Source organism: Artemia sp. Qi Xiang Cuo, chromosome 17, assembly GCF_049724085.1.
Source record: "Artemia sp. Qi Xiang Cuo chromosome 17, ASM4972408v1, whole genome shotgun sequence".
Classification (NCBI taxonomy): Eukaryota; Metazoa; Arthropoda; class Branchiopoda; order Anostraca; family Artemiidae; genus Artemia; species Artemia sp. Qi Xiang Cuo.
In genome coordinates, this window is record NC_142810.1 from 34,683,560 (window position 1) to 34,703,165 (window position 19,606).

The 19,606-nt window shown below is 34.5% G+C and overlaps 1 protein-coding gene across 1 annotated transcript in view; it reads left to right on the plus strand.

Annotated features, from left to right (window-relative positions):
* LOC148942136 (voltage-dependent T-type calcium channel subunit alpha-1H-like) overlaps positions 1-19,606 on the plus strand; it is a 386,818-nt gene that overhangs the window by 58,882 nt on the left and 308,330 nt on the right. The window contains exons 4-5 of the mRNA XM_089103241.1: positions 797-952; positions 12,000-12,145. Of these exons, the coding sequence (XP_088959367.1) occupies positions 797-952; positions 12,000-12,145 (302 nt within the window). The remainder of the gene's footprint in view (positions 1-796; positions 953-11,999; positions 12,146-19,606) is intronic.

Here is a 19,606-nt window from a genome sequence, read left to right on the forward strand (position 1 = left end):
TTGTTGCAATATTAGCTCGAATATTCAATCGGAAAGCTCAGAAATCTTCAAATACCAGCTTTGTGGGAAATCAAACGCCAGTAACGGAATGTTTGTTTAAGTTGTTTTTGCTTTTGGGCTCAGATGTGTTATCCTCAAAGTCATAAACCGGTAAAATTCCTAATTTGATGTAAACCAAGCACTGCTTGAGCAAGATATAATCAAACTTGTTTTATTAGCACAGTCCTTATGACATTTTGATGCTGTTTATCGTTTGATATTAAATTCTTTTGGATCACTCGTTTATCGTCCTTCATAGTCACGGCTTTGATGATGTGGATATTGCCTATATGTGGGAGGTAGGATGTAGTACTTGAAGGAATATGGTTTCAAGGCCATCACGCTGAACTGTATAATCACACATATTGAGATTCCTCGCATGCTATCTTCACTGCAAAATAAGTGGAAAATATCAATCATTTTAAAATTCGACTAGACTGCAAACCTTCTGTTTTGCTATTAACACAGATTAATGTCTGATTTCACTGCCCTTGGAGTGTTGTAAGTTACATAAGGTTTGCAATTTTCTGTTATGCAATTAAAAAAAATTGAATTAATGAAATTTTCCCTCTGATATGGTTTATATTTGGAGCTTAATTGCGCTGAAACTTGCTCATTCTTAATTTTTTAACTTTCAGTAAAGTTTACTTTGCATTTGTATGCATTAACTAATTTAGTATATTATAAAGTGATAGTCCCCAGTAAATTACTCCAAGTTGTTTAATTTAATCAAAATAACACTGAATATTCTTTACAGCAAGTTATGGAGATACATCAGCAATAATAAACAAACCTCATCTCGCTTTATCACTTTGGCCTGGAACCCTTGTGCGTGATACATCGTTTCGGGAAGATTTCAATTGGGATGATACTGAATCATGGGAAGAAGAAAATAACAAGACTTCAACATGCAGTAAGTCTAGATTTTTTCACGAGATACAAGATCTTCCACAAAGAGTGATTGGACCAGAATGAACATTTTAAATAGATGAAGACACATAGAGTCTATAAAATTGCAAACGGTTTCCAAGGCTTTAAGTACACGGTTTTACGTTAGTAAAAAAGAAAAAAAAAATTAAATTTAGAAGAACATGTAAATATTTAGCTGACAACACAATTTAGCTAGGATCAAAGTAAATACATTACTTGATACCTTTTTATTCTCTTTCATAACTTAATAAACACTCTTAGGGGAAATTAAATTCTAAGCCCTAAAACGGCTCGAAATAGCCTTTAGTAATAAAAATTTTAAAAGTGTGTTTCGAAAAAAAAAATGGCTAGCGATAGAAAATTGAAATTTGTAGCCGATCCAGGAACGGTTGTTATTATATATATATATATATATATATATATATATATATATATATATATATATATATATATATATATATATATATATATATATATATATATATATATATATATATATATATATATATATATAGTAAGTGATAAAGAATAAGTATATAGAATATAGAATATATAGAATATGTGAGTTTGGAGATCCTTCAGTGGGATTAGGGTTTATCTTTGCTGCTTTAGATGATCTATAGCTTTTTAATTAGATTAGCAGCTTTATAACATTAAATTAACATGAAAGGTAATGTCCAAAGAAGTTCTTGACCATATCCACTTATTTCCATCCCCAGTAAGTCTATTGATTTCCTGGTCATAGTCTTAGCAGATTTCCTTATTCGTCTCTCATGAAGTTCGTAGAAAACTTTTCTGTATACTATTGGAAGATGTTCTTTTTGCATTATATATGCCTTGCTATTATGAATACTAATAATTTGACATTGTTGATAACGATATAACTACAAAATGTGTGTTTATCTAATTGCCCGAGTATTATGACTCATACCGTAATTTACTTGCTACGTTGTTTCCTATGAAATGCATATTATACTTAGAAATGTAATTATAGGCAGGGCTGCCAAGGGGAGTTGGAGATGATAAGTATAGGTAGCCTTTTCGACCAAAACCTCGATCAGGTCCTGTCCAAAATCATTTTTGCTGCAGAAATTTACGTTAAGTCAGTGTTGTTTTTACGCAGCCTGTAATATAAACATTCTTTTGTTTCTGAAATTGTTTAACTGTTTCTTTCCATCGAATAGAAAATTAGAAATAAAAGGGATCAGTCATTTAAACTGTCTGCGTAAATTTACTATGACCCCAAAATGTTATTTTAGGATAGAGTCAGGGTCTAGGTAGATCCAGGAAAGAGGCCCCACCCCCTTTGGTTTTGACTGGCGTGTGAAGGTCTTCAAATTCAAGGCTACGAATATGGTGAGCTGAAAAAAAGAAATAGTCGTAAAAGTCTAGTCATTCACCGTAACCAGTTAGCAAACGACTTTAACCAGAGCTTCTAATGTTCCAGCTGAGGATCAAATATTTCCTGTCCTTTTTCAAGGAGGCACACTTGTGCCTCTATAAAGAGGCGACCCACCACAATGTTAAGCGATTTCAGGTCCTAGAGGTCGCAGAGAGACGGCGGTAATTGCATTTTGTAGCCCAAGCTCAAACTAAGAAACTTGCAAAATTTCATCCTCCTCCGACTTTATCTTCATGGGGTAAACTGGGCCGGAAGTTTGGACCCTCCCACCACAGCCCCCCGTTAACGTTGTCCGATTGGGCTGAAATTTAGAGGTTAAGCTTTCCTAGGGCCCGGGAGCTTATCCTCGAAATTTCAGCTCAATCCGATCACTCCTTCCCTGTTTTCAAAAAACCAAATATAGCCACTTAAGGTTCATTTCTTTTTTTTTTGTTAGCCACGCCTACAGGCCACAGTTGGCAACGGATCCGGTTGAATGAGGACTCATTCGAAGCAGAATTCGACCTGTTAGGGCCTTTTGATATTTTCAGACCGAAAAAATTATCCCCCGAATTTACATTTACGAAAAACCTCGTTTTCCTATATTAGCCCATGTTAATTTTTCCCTCCACAACCCCCCCTTTATCGTTGTCTGATCGGGCTGAAATTTAGAGGATAAGCTTTCCTGGGGCCTGGAAGCTTATCGTCGAAATTTCAGCTCAATCTGATCACTCCTTCCCTGTTTTCCAAAAACCACATATCAAGATTTTTGGGAATTTGCTTGCGTCGAAAATACCTTCTATTTGCTAAACAACATTTACTATTGTGTTTGTATAGTCCAGCGGCTGAGACTTCAGACTTTCAGGCGGAAAACTCGGGTTCGATTCACCATCAGAGCAACTTTTTTATATACTTTGAAAAGAAACTCAGTTTCTTTTTTAAATTATTTGAAAAAAATTACGTTTTCTAAAGAGTTAAAGAGGCTGAGTTACAAGGTCGACCCTTAAAACGTACAGGGATTAGGAGGCACAGTTGGGGGGCTGTTAAAGAGGCTGAGTCACAAGTTCGAACCTTAAAACGTACAGGGATTAGGAGGCACCCTGTACGACGTGATTTGAGTATTCAGGAATTAAAAGCCTTAACACAAGAATGTTCAAGAGCGGGGGGTTTGGGGGGCGGCAGCCCCCCAACTTTAACTCCTGACACGATCAGCTAACAGTTAGTCAAGCAATAATAAGTAATAAACTGTACAAAAACGTGCAGAAATTATTTGAAAAAAACTACGTTTTCTAAAGAGTTAAAGAGGCTGAGTTACAAGGTCGAACCTTAAAACGTACAGGGATTAGGAGGCACAGTTGGGGGGCTACCACCCCCCAAACCCCCGCTTTCGCAGCCTTTAAATATAAAAAAAAAATTTCTTTAAACTGAAAGTAAGGAGCGACATTAAAACTTAAAAAGAACAGAAATTATTCCGTATATGAAAGAGGCTGTGCCCTCCTCAACGCCTCGCTCTTTACGCTAAAGTTTTTATTGTTTAAAAAAAGAGTTGTGAGAAAGTCAAACTTTAGCGTAAAGAGCGAGGCGTTGAGGAGGGCACAGCCTCTTTCATATACGGAATAATTTCTGTTCTTTTTAAGTTTTAATGTCGCTCCTTACTTTCAGTTTAAAGAAATTTTTTTTATATTTAAAGGCTGCGAAAGCGGGGGTTTGGGGGTGGTAGCCCCCCAACTGTGCCTCCTAATCCCTGTACGTTTTAAGGTTCGACCTTGTAACTCAGCCTCTTTAACTCTTTAGAAAACGTAGTTTTTTTCAAATATACTATTAAAAGAAACAACAATTGAACTATTTAGAATTCAAGCCGTTGCGGTCAACATTTTGGATTTTTTAGGATTTAAACGAAGCTCTCGAACATAAAATATTTTTAAGAACAAACAAGACTATGTTTATACAAAAATGTACTTAAACATAAGCTTCATACCCTAGAACATAAGGGATTTTCTAAAATCCTGAGCACCCTTTCGACCCAACAATATCAAATATAAACCAGTAATATAACTTTACTTTGTTTCTTCATTTTTTCGTGTGTTTATTATATAGCCTTAATTGGTTTAGCTTTGAATGACCCAAGTCTTAAAGTTGAGTCGAGAAATTAGTACTCATATTAATTCAATACAAATCTTAGCAGTATCCTTGAAATTCAAGACTATGTTCCTAATTTTGTGGTAAATTAGATCGATAGTAAAATAAAAGGCAACATTGCACTTTAATGGCTTTTCCCTAATTTCAAACGCTGTTGTGCTACATTATGGCCCAAATTAGATCAAGAGAAGGGCCTTCAGACCTCCTACCCTTTTTCAACTCCAGGACACTGACATTTCATGAACTTCAGAAAATTTTGCGAGGGGAAGAAAATGTAAACTTTATGGCTCTACTCCTTCCCCGTTTGTAATGTTGAAATATTCAAGTGAAATAGGTAATTTTCTTATGAATAAAGATTGTAATTTTGCTTGTAGTCCACTTCAAACCCTTGGGATATATCTTGCTAAGGTCTGCTGTCAAAAAAGGGCAAAACCTAAGCCAAACATGATTATTTTTTTTGTGTTTTTTTTTTCAAATGTCTCCATATGTCTTTTATCAGGTGTGTTACACAGAAAATGCTCACGGTTTTCTTTATCCTTACGTTTAAACTTCACTCCAATTGCTATTAAACGTCTTTTAATACCCTAAATTATTGTCTGCTTTTGAACTAAAACTGATAAATTCTAAAAGTACAATGTTTCTACTCAATCAGAGGCAACGCTGTAGCGTTGCCTATAGTAAAGGCCATACGGCTCCAATGTTTTATTATTATTTATCATTATTATTTTTTTCCAGAGGCACTTCATACGGAAGGGGTCGTCGTAGAAACTTCAAAGGGGGCTTATTCGATTGGAAATCGAGAGTTATAGTGTCCTTCTTAATAGTCGAAAACAATTGGAGGGCAACTAGCCCCCCCCCCGCCAATCATTCCCACAAACACATCCAATCAAAATTTTGAGATACCCATTTTGTTCAGCGTAGTGTATTTCCAGATAGAAAATATATTTTTTAGGAGGACACTCCCCCACAACCCTCAGGGCAAGGATTTTGATTTATGCCCCGGGGACATATAAGGTTTTTATAGAAGGCGTTGTCGTAGAAACTTTAAAACAGGCTCATTCGATTGGAAATTCAAAGGGATAGTGCCATTTTTAATAGTCGAAAGTGATTGGAGGGCAACTAGCCCCACCCATGCCCATAATTCACCCAAACACGTCCATTCAAAATTTTGAGATAACCATTTTGTTCAGCTCAGTTGATTTCAAGATATAAAATATGTTTTTGAGGAGAACACTACCCCACCACCCTCGGGATAAATTTGTTCAGTTGCGCCCTGTGGGTATATAAGGTTTTTGTAGAATGCGTTGTCGTAGAAACTTCAAAAAAGGCCCATTCGATTGGAAATTCAAAGGGCTATTGCCCTTTTTAGTAGTCGAAAGTTATTAGAGGGCAACTAGACCCCCACCCCCGCCCACCATTCCCCAAAACACATCCAATCATTATTTAGAGATAGCCATTTTGTTCAGCGTAGTTGATTTCAATATAGAAAATATGTTTTGAGGAGGACATCCCCCTACAACCCTTCGGGTAGGGGTTTTAAGTTATGCCCTGAGGGCATATAAGGTTTTTATAGAAGGCGTTGTGGCAGGAACTTCAAAAAAGACTTATCGCATTGTAAATTCAAAGGGCCAGTGCCCTTTTTAAATAGTCGAAAGTGACTGGAGGGCAACTAGCACCCCCCCCCCCCCACGCCCATCATTCCCCCAAACACATCCAATCAAAATTTTGAGATAGCCATTTTGTTCAGCGTAGTTGATTTCCAGATAGAAAATATGTTTTGAGGAGGACAATCCCCCACAACCCTCAGGGCAAGGGTTTTAAGTTATGCCCTGTGGGCATATAAGGTTTTTATAGAAGGCGTTGTTGTAGAAACTTCAAAAAAGTCTCATTCTATTAGAAATTCAAAGGGCTAGTGCCCTTTTTAATAGTCGAAAGTGATTGGAGGGCAACTAGACCAACATCCCCGCCTATCATTCCCCCAAACACATCCAATCAAAATTTTCAGATTGCCATTTTGTTCAGTGTAGTTGATTTCCACATAGAAAATTTGTTTATGAGGAGGACACTCCCCCACAACCCTCGGGGCAAGGCTTTTAAGTTATACCCTGGGGGCATATAAGATTTTTATAGAAGGTGTTCTTGTAGAAACTTCAAAAAAGGCTAATTCGATTAGAAATTCAAAGGGCTAGTGCCCTTTTTAATAGTCGAAAGTGATTGGAGGGCATCTAGCATCCCCCCCACGCCCATCATTCCCCCAAACACATCCAATCAAAATTTTGTGATAGGCATTCTGTTCAGCTTAGCTGATTTCCATATAGAAAATATGTTTTTAAGGAGTACACTCCCCCACAACCCTCAGGGCAAGGGTTTTAAGTTATGCCCTGTGGGCATATAAGGTTTTTATAGAAGGCGTGGTCGTAGAAACTTCAAAAAAGGCTCATTCGATTGGAAATTCAAAGGGACAGTGCCCTTTTTAATAGTCGAAAGTGACTGGAGGGCAACTAGCCCCCTTCCTCCCCCACGCCCATCATTCCCCCAAATACATCCAATCAAAATTTTGAGATGGCCATTTCGTTCAGCGTAGTTGATTTCCAGATAGAAAATATGTTTTTGAGGAGGACACTCCCCTACAACAATCAAGGCAAGGGTTTAAAGTTATACCCTGGGGGCATATAAGGTTTTTGTAGAAGGCGGTGTCGTAGAAACTTCAAAAAAGGCTCATTCGATTGGAAATTCAAAGTGAAAGTCACTTTTTTACAGTCGTAATTGATTTGAGGGCATCTAACCCCCTCTTACGCCCACCTTTTCCCAAAAAAATCCAATCAGAACTTTGAGACAGCCATTTTATTAAACGTAGTTTTAAGTTCTGGAAATTAGGTCTTTGAGGATGACAAATCTCCCACAGCCCTCAAGGCAAGGGTTGTAAGTTATGCCCTGGGGGCATATAAGGTTTTGTGTAGACAACATTGTCGTATAAACTTCAGAGAGGGCTCATTTGATTGAAAATTGAAAGTTCTAGTTCGCTTTTTAAGTGTCAAAAGATATTGGAGGGTAAGCATCTCCCCCCCCCCCTACCCCTTTTTTCCCAAATGCATCCAAAAAACATTTTTAGATAGCTATTTTGTTAAAAATAGTTAAAAGATTAAATAAAAAAAATTCCTGTGTCGACACAACCCACCAGGGCCCGAGGGCATATATGGGTCTTATGGAAGGGATGCTCGTATTAACTTTAAAGAGGTATCATTTGATTAGAAATTGAAAGTTGTAGTTCACTTTTTAAGAGTCAAAAGAGATCGGAGGGCAACTAGCCCTCCCCCTCCACGCCCTTTTTTCCTGAAATCCATCCGATAAGAACTTTGAGATATCTTTTTTTAGAATAGTTCAAAGACCATATAACGAAAACTCAGGGGTCAACACGGCCCCCCAGGGCCGGAGGGCAGGTGTTGTAAGTTATTCCATTGGGGAATATAGGGTTCTTATTGAAGGGATGCTCGTAAAAATTTCAGAGATGGCTCATTTGATTGGAAATTGAAAGTTCTAGTTAAGTTTTTTCGAGTCAAAAGAGATTGGAGGGCAACTAGCTCCCCCAGCCCATTTTCCCCCAAATGCATCCAATAAACATTTTGAGGTAGGCATTAAGTTAAAAATTTTCAAAAGTCAGATAACAAAAACTCAGTTGTTGTCACAACGCCCCAGGGCCGGGGGGCAGGCCTTGTAAGTTATGCCCTGGGGCATATATTGTTCGTATGAAACGGATGCTCGTATAAACTTCAGTTAGGGCTCATTTGATTGTATATTGTAATCCAGCTTTTTTTAAGAGTCAAAAGTGATCAGAGGGCAACTGGCCCCTCAAGCCCTTTTCCCCCAAATACATCTGATAAAAAATTTGAGGTAGCCATTTTGTTAAAAAATAGTTCAAAGATCATATAACAAAACTCCTTAACGTATGGTCTTTTCGTTAAAAATAGTTCAATGATCAGATAAGAAAAACTCCTGTGTCGACACAACCCCCCCGAGGCCCAGGGAAGGCATTGTAAGTATTGCTCTGGGGGCATATATGGTTCTTATGGAAGGTATACTCGTATAAACTTCAGAGAGGGTTCATTTGAACCGAAATTAAAGGATGTAGTTCAGTTTCTCAGAGTGAAAAAGATCGGAGGGCAACTAGCCCCTCTCGCCCTCCGCGCCTTTGGGCGTATCGGGCGTATCGGATGGGTTTATCCATCAGATAAAAATTTCGGGTGACCATTCTGTTAAAAATAGTTCGACCATCAGTTATTAAAACTCTAGGGTTAACACAACCTCCCAGGGCCGAGGGATAGGCGTTGTAAATTATAGGCCTACTCTGGGGATTTATATGGTTTTTATAGAAGGGATACTCGTATAAACTTCAGAGAGGGCTCATTTGATTGAAAATAGAAAGTTCTAGTTCACTTATAAAGAGTCAAAAGAGACTGAAGCTTAATCTAGTCCCCCACGCCCTTTTTCCCCAAACCCATCCGATAAAAATTTTGAGATAGTAATTTTGTTAAAAATAGTTCAAACATCAGATAATAAAAACTCTGAGGTTGACACAAACCTTTTTTTTCACTTTGATATTGTTACTTTGATATTAGTTTTTGTACTTTGATAAATATTTGATTTTTTTTTTAAGTTTGATTTTGAAATAAGGAATTTTTAAAAACTTGAAATTTTTTGCAATCAAAAACGAACAAAAATTAAAAAAAAAACTTTCCGAAAAAATCAGTTTTTCAAAGAATTGTAAAGGCCATTTTAAACTTAAGCTCAGCAGATACAAATACCTTTTAAAATTCAAGCTCAAAACGACCAAAAATTACTATTAAAGAATAAATGAAACCCAAAACGAACAGAAATTAAATAAACAATCATAGCAAAACCATACAAGAAGTAATGATATAAAATGAGTAAATAGATCTTAAAGCGAGTAATGCTTAGATTGAATATGAAAATTAAGCTTAAGGCAAAAAAAATATTTTCCTACTTAAGTACAAATGAAACTTAAAACGAACAGAAATAAATAAACAATCAATGCAAACAAATATACAATAGATATTAATGTGAATTAATAAATAAATCTTAAAACGAGTGAAACTTAAATTGAATATGCAAATTAAGCTTGAAACAATCAAAAATCACCACAAACAAGAGTTTGGGTATGACCTCCTTATCTCACTGTAAAAGTCTAAAACCTACTGCGTCATTGGCGCTTTACTGAAAACTATATGCGTCTTGAAAAGTCTTGGAAAGCATTAACAACATCAAATTGAATATTTGATGTATAATGTTATTGATTGTTGAAAGATCCATCAGTTCAAGAATTTATTTCGCTGTAAATGTATTTTTATTTTCAGTGCTGTAAGAACTGGAAAATAAAATGTTTGTAATATAATTCGTTTTCAGTTAAGCGCCAATGACGCAGTAGGCTTTTGATTTTTATTTACAGTTAGGAAAGGAGGCAGTATCCAATCACTTGTTTGTAGGGAAACTATATTCGTCTTTAATAACTTTAAAAAGAGCTAATAAACTAAACTGAATATTTGATGTATAATGATATTAATTGCTGAAAGCTCATCAGTTCAAAATGTTACTATAATTTTAATATTTATTTTCAGAGATAAGTACAAAAGAAAATATTTGTCACAAAATTGGTTTTCAGTTAAGCGCCAATGACGCAGTAGGTTTTTGACTTTTACAGTGAGAGAAGGAGGTCATACCCAAACTCTTGTTTGTGGTGATTTTTGATTGTTTCAAGCTTAATTTGCATATTCAATTTAAGTTTCACTCGTCTTAAGATTTATTTATTAATTCACATTAATATCTATTGTATGTTTGTTTGCATTGATTGTTTATTTAATTTCTGTTCGTTTTAAGTTTCATCTGTACTTCAATAGGAAAATATTTTTTTTGTCCTAAGGTTGATTTTCATATTCAGTCTAAGCATTACTCGCTTTAAGATCTATTTATTCATTTATATCATTGCTTGTTGTATGTTTTTGCTATGAGTGATTATTTAACTTATGTTAGTTTTGGGTTTCATTTATTCTTTAATAGTAATTTATTGTCGTGTTGTTTTTTAACTTTAAAATGTATTTTTATCTTACGATATTGATCTAAAAGTGGCCTTTACTTTTCTTTGAAAAGCTAATTTTTTCGGAAAGTTTTTTTTGAATTAATCCATGTAAACGTGAATATGCTCCTGTTTCATTTTTTTTTACCTGCCAGAAAAGTTTGTATGGAACTAGAAATTTCGCATGCAAAATACCACTTCAGAAGCGTAACTTTTATTTTATCATCCTATTATAAAAAAAATACTGAGGAGAAAAAGTCAGGTAATTTAATAGATATTAAAGAAAACTGTAAATTATATCCTAACTAATAAAACAGGGGCTTAGTGAGGTCAAAGAACAAAATACTGTCTTTTTCGTAAATATTTTTTTTTCATTCAATGTTAGATGGCTGAAAGAACCGAAGTGCAATTTAAATTATAAGATTTTTCTTACTGAGACATTTTTAATACTCAATGTAAGATAAGGGAAATCCAACGATTAAGTAAGAACTACTGTTTAGTAATGATTTCAGTATGTTTTATTTTTGTCAATTTCGGTATGTTTGACTATTTCTAGTGAGATAAAAAAAAACTCTAGCAGAAATTAAATGATGAAAAATATGCCATCATTTTTTTTTGCTCTTGTTCCACCATTTTGCACCTAAACAAAAAAAGCCAAAAACTCGCTTATATATTTAACATATTTTGGTTTTGGACTACTGATTTATTCCGTGCATAAAACAAGGAGTAATATTGTAGAAGATCTTTTTAAGTTTGAAGAGTTCAGAACTGTACTAAAACTCATTCTTTACTAAGAAGAATGAATGATTTGCTTCTAAATAGTCATACAATAATTTTATTTCTTAAATTTCTATTAATTTTTTTTCAATTTTTTTTTTAGTTTGCTTCTACATAGTCGTAGGATAATTTTATTTCTTAAATTTCTATTAATGTTTTTTTTCAATATTTTGTTCTTATCTTACCTTCGGCACATTTTTCTATAGTTGCCTTACTGCCTACCCATTGGTTAAACGGGCTATATCTCAAAGAAAATAGGATTGACCGACAGTAGCCTATTATTATGCTCAACAGAATTAGTTATACCCCGCTAGCAATACAGGATAAACTTGAAAAGCAGAAATTTCTGTAAGAAAAGCCTTCCTAAATAGAAGCCTTTTGTCCGATATAGATTCAAGCTTGAATAAGAATAGACCGCAATGCATTTTGCCAGATTGCTATAGATGCCACTGATTGTTTTTGTTGTTGTTTTTTTATCTGAGACCACTTGAGTTTGTACTCTTAATGGTCTTCAATTCTCTTTGCCCTGTCTGTTTGGGGATTTCAATTAGCTTTTCTTTTTTTTTTTTTTTTTTTTTTTTTTTTTTGTTTTTTTGTCCAAATGATCTATTTCACTTTTGTCACTTATGTCACTTTTCGTTCTAGGTAAAATTACAGAAACAATTTGCTTCATTGAAAACAAAATTCGATCTGCAGTGCAACGAATTGTTGATCATGACTATTTTCAACGTGCCATCTTAGCTTGTATTCTTGTCAATACACTCTCAATGGGGATTGAATATCATAATCAGGTAGATAATCCTTACCTACTAAATAAACGGCCTCTGTTTCAGCAATTTTGTTGCTAACTAGTTAAAATGGCAATGCTATTTCCAATAATATGAATTATTAACAGTAGGCCTAGTAGCGGACTAGACTAATGTCAATATTCGAGTCCAATCCACGTATACACTTTGCAATTCAGTTTGTCCAGAGTACTGTCTTAAAAACTAGGTATGTAGGATTTTAAGTCTCATTACACTAACCCAAACATTTCCCTAGAATTTTCAATTGCCTATATTTGAAGCTATTTTCGGTAAAATTCTACTTTAGCTACATTTGAATATCTTGGAAAAGGATTAGGTTAGGGAAATGAATTTTTCAGCGAAGGGTCTACAGGCTAAAGTTTGTCCCGGGAAGGTATTTTGAAATACCTACCTCCACTCCTTCTCCCTCTAGAGGGCCCTAAAATTTGCCTATATGGTGTATACCTATCGAAATTTTGACAAAACAACATTTTACCTGAACTTTCAGTTACCAGTTTCTTTCTCTGCCTTTAGTTCTGGAAGTAAAATTTTAAGCCATATCAATCTTTTTTTCAAAATTTAGGAAATGTATTTGCATATCTTTAAAACCTTATAAATTGCGATTGAGCAAAGTTGTGAAGCTGAAAACAACTTTGTTGTGCTTAATTTAAGCAGGAGATCTATTTTTCATGGTTTCCCTTTTAAAACACATATTTTTAAAGGTCATCAAAGGTTAGGACATTCTAGAGGGAGAATGAGTGGAGGTATTCACTTCAATATACTTTCCCGGGACATACTATAGCTTTTAGACCCATCCCTGAAAGTTTCATTTTGCTAACCTAACCCCTTTCCAAGATAGCCAAAAGTAGCTAAAGTAGAATTATACCCTATTTTCAATTTATAATGATAAATCAAAGAGTTCGTGGTAACGAACTGTAAGTAAGGAGCGACCCGGCTCAATAGTAACCGAAACATTAAAGACAAAATTTTGATACCAATAGATGTATCAAAAGATTTAGATTTTAATGCTGCTTTCAAACTTATAAGTTTCATCAAGTTTAGTCCTACCCATCAAAAGTTACGCACCTGAGAAAATTTGCCTGATTTTCGAAAAATGGGGGAAACATCCCTTAAAAGCTATAGAACCTTAATGAAAATCACATCATCAAATTCAGTATATCAGAGAACCCTACTGTAGAGGTTTCAAGCTCCTATCTGCAAAAATGTGGAATTTTGTATTTTTGCCATAAGAAATATTACGGATGCATGTTTTTTTTTTTTTTTTTTTTTTTTTTCCAGGGGTGATCGTATCAACCCAGTGGTCGTAGAATATCGTGGGAGGGCTCATTCGAACGGAAATTAAAATTTTTAGTGTCCTTTTTAAGTGACCAAAAAACGGAGGACAACTAGGCCACCTCCCACGCTAATTTTTTTCCCAAAGTCACCCGATCAAAATTTTGAGATAGCTATTTTGTTCAACATGGTCGAAAATATAAGAACTATGTCTTTTAGGATGACTTAATCCCCCAAAGTCCCCAAGGGAAGGGCTGAAGGTTATTAACTTTACCCAATGTTTATATATAGTATTGGATATTGGGAAGTATACAGACGTTTTCAGGGGGGATTTTTTCTGGTTGTGAGGAAGGGGGTCGGGGTTTATTTGGGAGGATCTTTCCATAGAGGAAGTTTTCATGGGGGAAGGGACATTGCTATGAAGGGGGAGGCTGATTTTCCAGCATTATTGAAAAAACGATCAAAAATTAAATTAAAATAAAGTTTTTCAACTGAAAGTAAGGAGTAACATCAAAACTTAAAACAAAAAGAAATTGCTACGTATATGATTGGGTTCGCACCCTAGTCAATACCTCAATCTTTAAGCCAAATATTTTTTAGTACTTTCATAAGAGCTATTTATTCTAATTAACGGCCGTTTGTGATTAAGGGGTCATTTTTAAAGAATTGGAACAAAATTCGAATTTCAACGTTAAGAGCGAGGAATTGACTAGGGCGTGAACCCCCCTAATATACGTATTAAAAATATATGAATATAGAAGTTCGTTACGTAAGTTAATTCGTAAGTTACGTATATTTATTACTAATAAAAACGTTCATAAATAAATTTAAACAGCTTTCGATAAAGCCATTTAACCAAATAAAAGTAAAATGAATATGCAAATTTTTTTTTGAAAGGGGCAGTCACCTCCTCAAAGCCTCGCTCTTTACGCTAAAGTTTTTTATTGTTTTAAAAAATAGAGTTGCGAGAAAGAGTCAAACTTTAGCGTAAAGAGCGAGGCGTTACGGAGGAGACAGCCCCTTTCATATACGGAATAATTTCTGTTCGTTTTAAGTTTTAATGTCGCTCATTAATTTCAGTTAAAAAAAACTTGTTTTTTTTATTTAATTGCCATAAGCATTCTGCTTTTGGCTCAGGCAACACATTTATTTCATTATGCAATAAATGAGATGAATCCCGAGTAAGAAAATCTCTAGTGTAGGGGTGGGTGACTTTAAATCTTGTTGCCTTGGTCTGCACCCAAAGCGAATCGGTCGGATCTACGTCCACCCGTTAGCACCTCTTTTTATCCCATTTTTCACCTTCTTTTAATTAATATACCTCTTCCGACACTCTAGCGTCCAGGGACTATCTATATAACGGTCCTGACTAAATATTCATCATGAAAAGCCCTTAAGATCGCTTATTGCAGAGACTAACTAAATATTTTAGATAAAATGTTTTATTTCCACCAAAATTTGTGTTTTAAAAAGCATAAGTATAAGTAAAATAAAAGTTTTTTTTATTGTTTTAAAAAGTGGAGTTATGAGAAAAAGTCAAACTTTAGCGTAAAGAGCGGGGCGTTGAGGAGGGAACAGCCCCTTTCATATACGGAATAATTTCTGTTCGTTTTAAGTTTTAATGTTGCTCCTTACTTTCAGTTAAAAAAATTTGTGTTTTTTAATTTAATTGAACGTTTTTTGAATTAATGCAGGTTTTGAATTTGGCTCACCGTACATGAATAATTAAAACAAAATTTGTTTATTAGTTTACTTTTTTTAATTAATAATAACCTTATAATAACCTAAGTTTGGTTTTTGTTCCATTTATTTAGAAATGACTCCTGAATCAAAAAGGTGGTTTGATTAGATTAACCTCTTTTAAAAGCCAAACAAAAAATTTAGCGTAAGATCGAGCTATTGGTGAGAGGAAACCCCTTTTATATACGTAATATTTTCTGTTCATTTTCAGTTTTAACTTTGCCCCTTCAATTCAGTTTAAAAACCTTTTTTTTACTTAATTTCTGGTTGTTTTTCTAAATAATGCTGGGAAATCAAGCACCCATCATGGAAATTCTCCTTCCTTCATGGAAATTCTCTTCCCCAAGAAATAATTCCTCCATGGAAATTCTCTTCCCCAAGAAATAATTCGTCCATGGAAAGATCCTCCCACGTAATCCCCTCCCTCCAACCCCCCCCCCACTACAAAAAAAATCCCCCTGAAAACGTCTGTATATTTCCTAATAGCCAATACTAGCTTATATTTAAACAATGCGCAAAGTTCATAACTTGCAGTCCTTCTCTCGGGGACTGTGGGGGATTAAGTCGTCCTCAAAGACATAGTTATTAGATTTTTCGGCTATGTTGAACAAAATCCTATCTCAAAATTTTGATCCGGTGACTTTGAGAAAAAATGAGCGTGAGAGGGGGCCTAGTTGCCCTCCACGTTTCGGTAACTTAATAAGGACATTAGAACGTTTAATGTCCGCTCGAATGAGCCCTCTCGTGATATTCTAGGACCACTGGGTTGATACGATCACCCTTGGGAAAAAAAACAAATAAACACGCATTCGTGATCTTTCTTCTGGCAAAAAATACAAAAATCCATATTTTTACAGATAGGAGTTTGAAACCTCTACAGTAGGGTTATCTGATACGATAGATCTGATGGTGTAATTTTCAATAGGATTCTGTGACTTTAGGGGGTGTTTCCCTCTTTTTTCGAAAATAAGGCAAATTTTTTCAGGCTCGTAACTTTTAATGGGTAAACTAAACTTAATGGAACTTATATGTTAAAATCATCATAAAAATACAGTTCTTTTGATGTATCTATTGGTATTAAAATTCCGTTTTTTAGAGTTTCGGTTACTATTGAGCCCGGTTGTTCCTTACTTACAGTTTGATAATATGCTATATGATAATATGCTGACTTGCCCATACAAATATCAGATCAAAATTGCATTACTCTCTGTTCATTTGATTTTGATTCTTTGTATAAATTGTAGACTTAATTAACTGTTTTTCTTTTTTATTGTTTTTGTTCTTAGGCTTTAGGTTTTAGCCACATTTTTTTTAGTTGTTATTTACTTTTCGGCTTCAAGAATAGAATGTGAGCTTTGACATCAGACATCTTATATTTTTCTCATTAATCATGATGAACCGAATAATTTTCTGAACTAATAAGGACTTCGGAGGCTTACCTTCTATATTACAGGATCGGATCCCCTCAACCTTTTCTATGGTCAATGCTTTCTTATATAGCTTTTTCTTTCTCTCTCTCTCTTACGATTTCTCCAATATATTTTAAATATTCTGTAGGCTGTAATTAATGGCTAAAATGCTTTTCAATAAAAATGTTCATCGTCTTTTGTGAGGGTTTTTGAATAACCTTCTGATGTTCTCTTAGTTCTGTGATTTTTATCGTTCTTTAACAGTGATTTTCAGAAGTGTTGATTTTCCAAAAGGAAAACATCTTCACACTGAATTTGATTATGAGTCAATATCAAATCGTTGAATAAATACTGGTTTATAGTTTCTCCAAATCAATTTGATATTGTTTAGCTTTGAAAGAGAATTAGAAACTTAAATAAAAAGTCATGTTAAACATACAAACATGCTAAAACGACAAGCATTTTTGTTTAGATCTTTCTATTGTTTCCCTAGGGAATATTGCCGTGCCCAAAACCAGAGGACTTTTTCAACCTTGTTCAGAAAACGAGCTATTAGTAGTATCCATCTTTTGAATTTGTGTAGACATATAGCAATTTGAAATATCATATGGATTTTGCGTAGACATATAGCAATTTGAAATATCATATGGATTTTGCGTAGACATATAGCAATTTGAAATATCATATGGATTTTGCGTAGACATATAGCAATTTGAAATATCATATGGATTTTGCGTAGACATATAGCAATTTGAAATATCATATGGATTTTGCGTAGACATATAGCAATTTGAAATATCATATGGATTTTGTGTGAAGCTATAGCAATTTGAAATATCATATGGAATTTGCTTGAAGCTATATACTTTGCGTACGCCCCCATACCAAACAGGTTTTTTCTGATAGATATAGTATGCTACCGGTCCTATAGGTAAACATTTCTACAGGTCATTACACTTTTACCGAGAGGAACGAGTATAACTTGATTGGTGATTAGGATTTGAATAAAAGGAATAGTTTTCTTTACAATTCATATTAGTAAGAGAATTTAATTCAAAGAGAATAGTTTTTATTTGCAAGGATATTAGTGGAGAAAAAAAATGAGTGGTGCATTTACATTATTGGAGATTAATGATGGAACTGACAGCAGCAGCAGCAACGATATACGAGTACCTAATGTAGCTGTGGAAATAACTGCTGGCTGTAGACTATGTCTTGAATGGGACACTATGTATGCTAGATACGTGATATCATTAAGCAAATTTAAGCAGGAGGAGCAGCAGTGTTTTGCTGGAAAAGTAAATATTCTCCATATAAATAAACTTCGATCAGCATTAGATGTTCTATCGAAATATATTGATTAGAACAAAATGCATCAGTAAATATTATTATTGTAATTATGATCAATAAAAACTGTTTCTAAATCAACGGTATTTTTTTTTTCTATATTATACAAGCGTATATTTTATAGATCATAAAAAATAAATTATGTTTATCATGATGTTGATCGTGAGAGAGTTATGACTAAAAAAAAAAATGGATAGATTCGAGAAAAATCGAATCATGAGGAATCTAGTTCTTATGGAAAAACATTTAATTCTAGACGATGAATTTCTGGAGTTGTCTATTCAAAGGAAGATATTTTCTCAAGGAATGCTTGTCGACATAATGAAAACTGATTCTCCATCATTAGACTATTTTATGAAGCTTATACATCGTTTAACAAATGCATTTACACAATTTATAGATATATTGATCACGACACGACAAAATGATATTGTGGATATGCTTTTAAACATTAGTATATATATTTAGGACTTTTTTTCATAAGAAAGATGGTGCTCAAGGATGATTTACTCCTCTCTCTCTCTCTCAGACAGTTTTGTTTGTTGCTAGCTCAGTTTCATTGTGGTAGTGAGAGTGTCAACACATGACAAAATGTTCCATACATGTCCGTTATGTATATACTCACTGGGCAGCTGGTCATCATGTGAGAATTGCACAATGATTGAGGAGTATGATGAAAAGTGTAGATTATGCAACCCGTGTAAATTGCATAGAGGATATGCTGTACAAATTAAAGGTTGTCATTCCTGTCTTGAAGAGGTGTGTGACTCTCATCCTAGAGGCCACCTAGGCTCCAATTGTCATTATGATAAATTTAACCAGTGTGAGATTACATTTCCCGGTATGATTAGAAAGAACCCTGACCGTGAATTCGTTTTACTGGGATGATATGGGTCTCGCAAGGGCGTTACACTGTCCACAAAAAATACGCCGGGTCAACAAATAAACTATCGGGAAAAAAAGAGGAACATGTTTTCTTCGTTATCACTGTGGTTAGACGGAGTCTTAGTATTATAACCAAATTGAAATTTATTTGGATGTGATGGAATGTGATTCGACACTTGAGGACACTGTTTGTGAAATTGCTTCAAATAGGCAAATTGAAACATGTGAATTCTATAGAATGAATGAGAATAGTATCATTGACTATACAAAGAGATATGACAAGAGTGAAGTCACACTCTACTGTAGAAAATGTGACTCTGACGTTGCAGTACATCAGGATAAGTACACAGTGAATCTACCTTCAGATAATCTACCTGCACTAGTTGTTGTTGACAAATACCTAGTAGTGGATGAAATCCAAAGAGTAGAACAGTTGTTTTATCATGTATATAATTTTTTTTTTATTATTAAACGATTTCACATATATCTTTAGAAAATTTTATTCTTAGGTCACTAAAATCAATATCAAATACAGATGTAATTATAATCTCTACAAGAAAGTCATTCCATTGAAATAAGCCAACGTATATGTCGTGAAACTGGTTTCAATTGTAGCAATGATTTTTTAGCATGAAAAAGAGTAGCATTTAAAAACAGTCTGTCTATGTCACGAAGTCCTCTACTCTTCGTTGATTTTGAATAATGGTTTTCCCCCTGCTTTCAATAAAGTTGCTGATGTATGGAGCATAGAATTTATATGATAGGCCAAGAGGATCGAAAAATTCAATGTTCT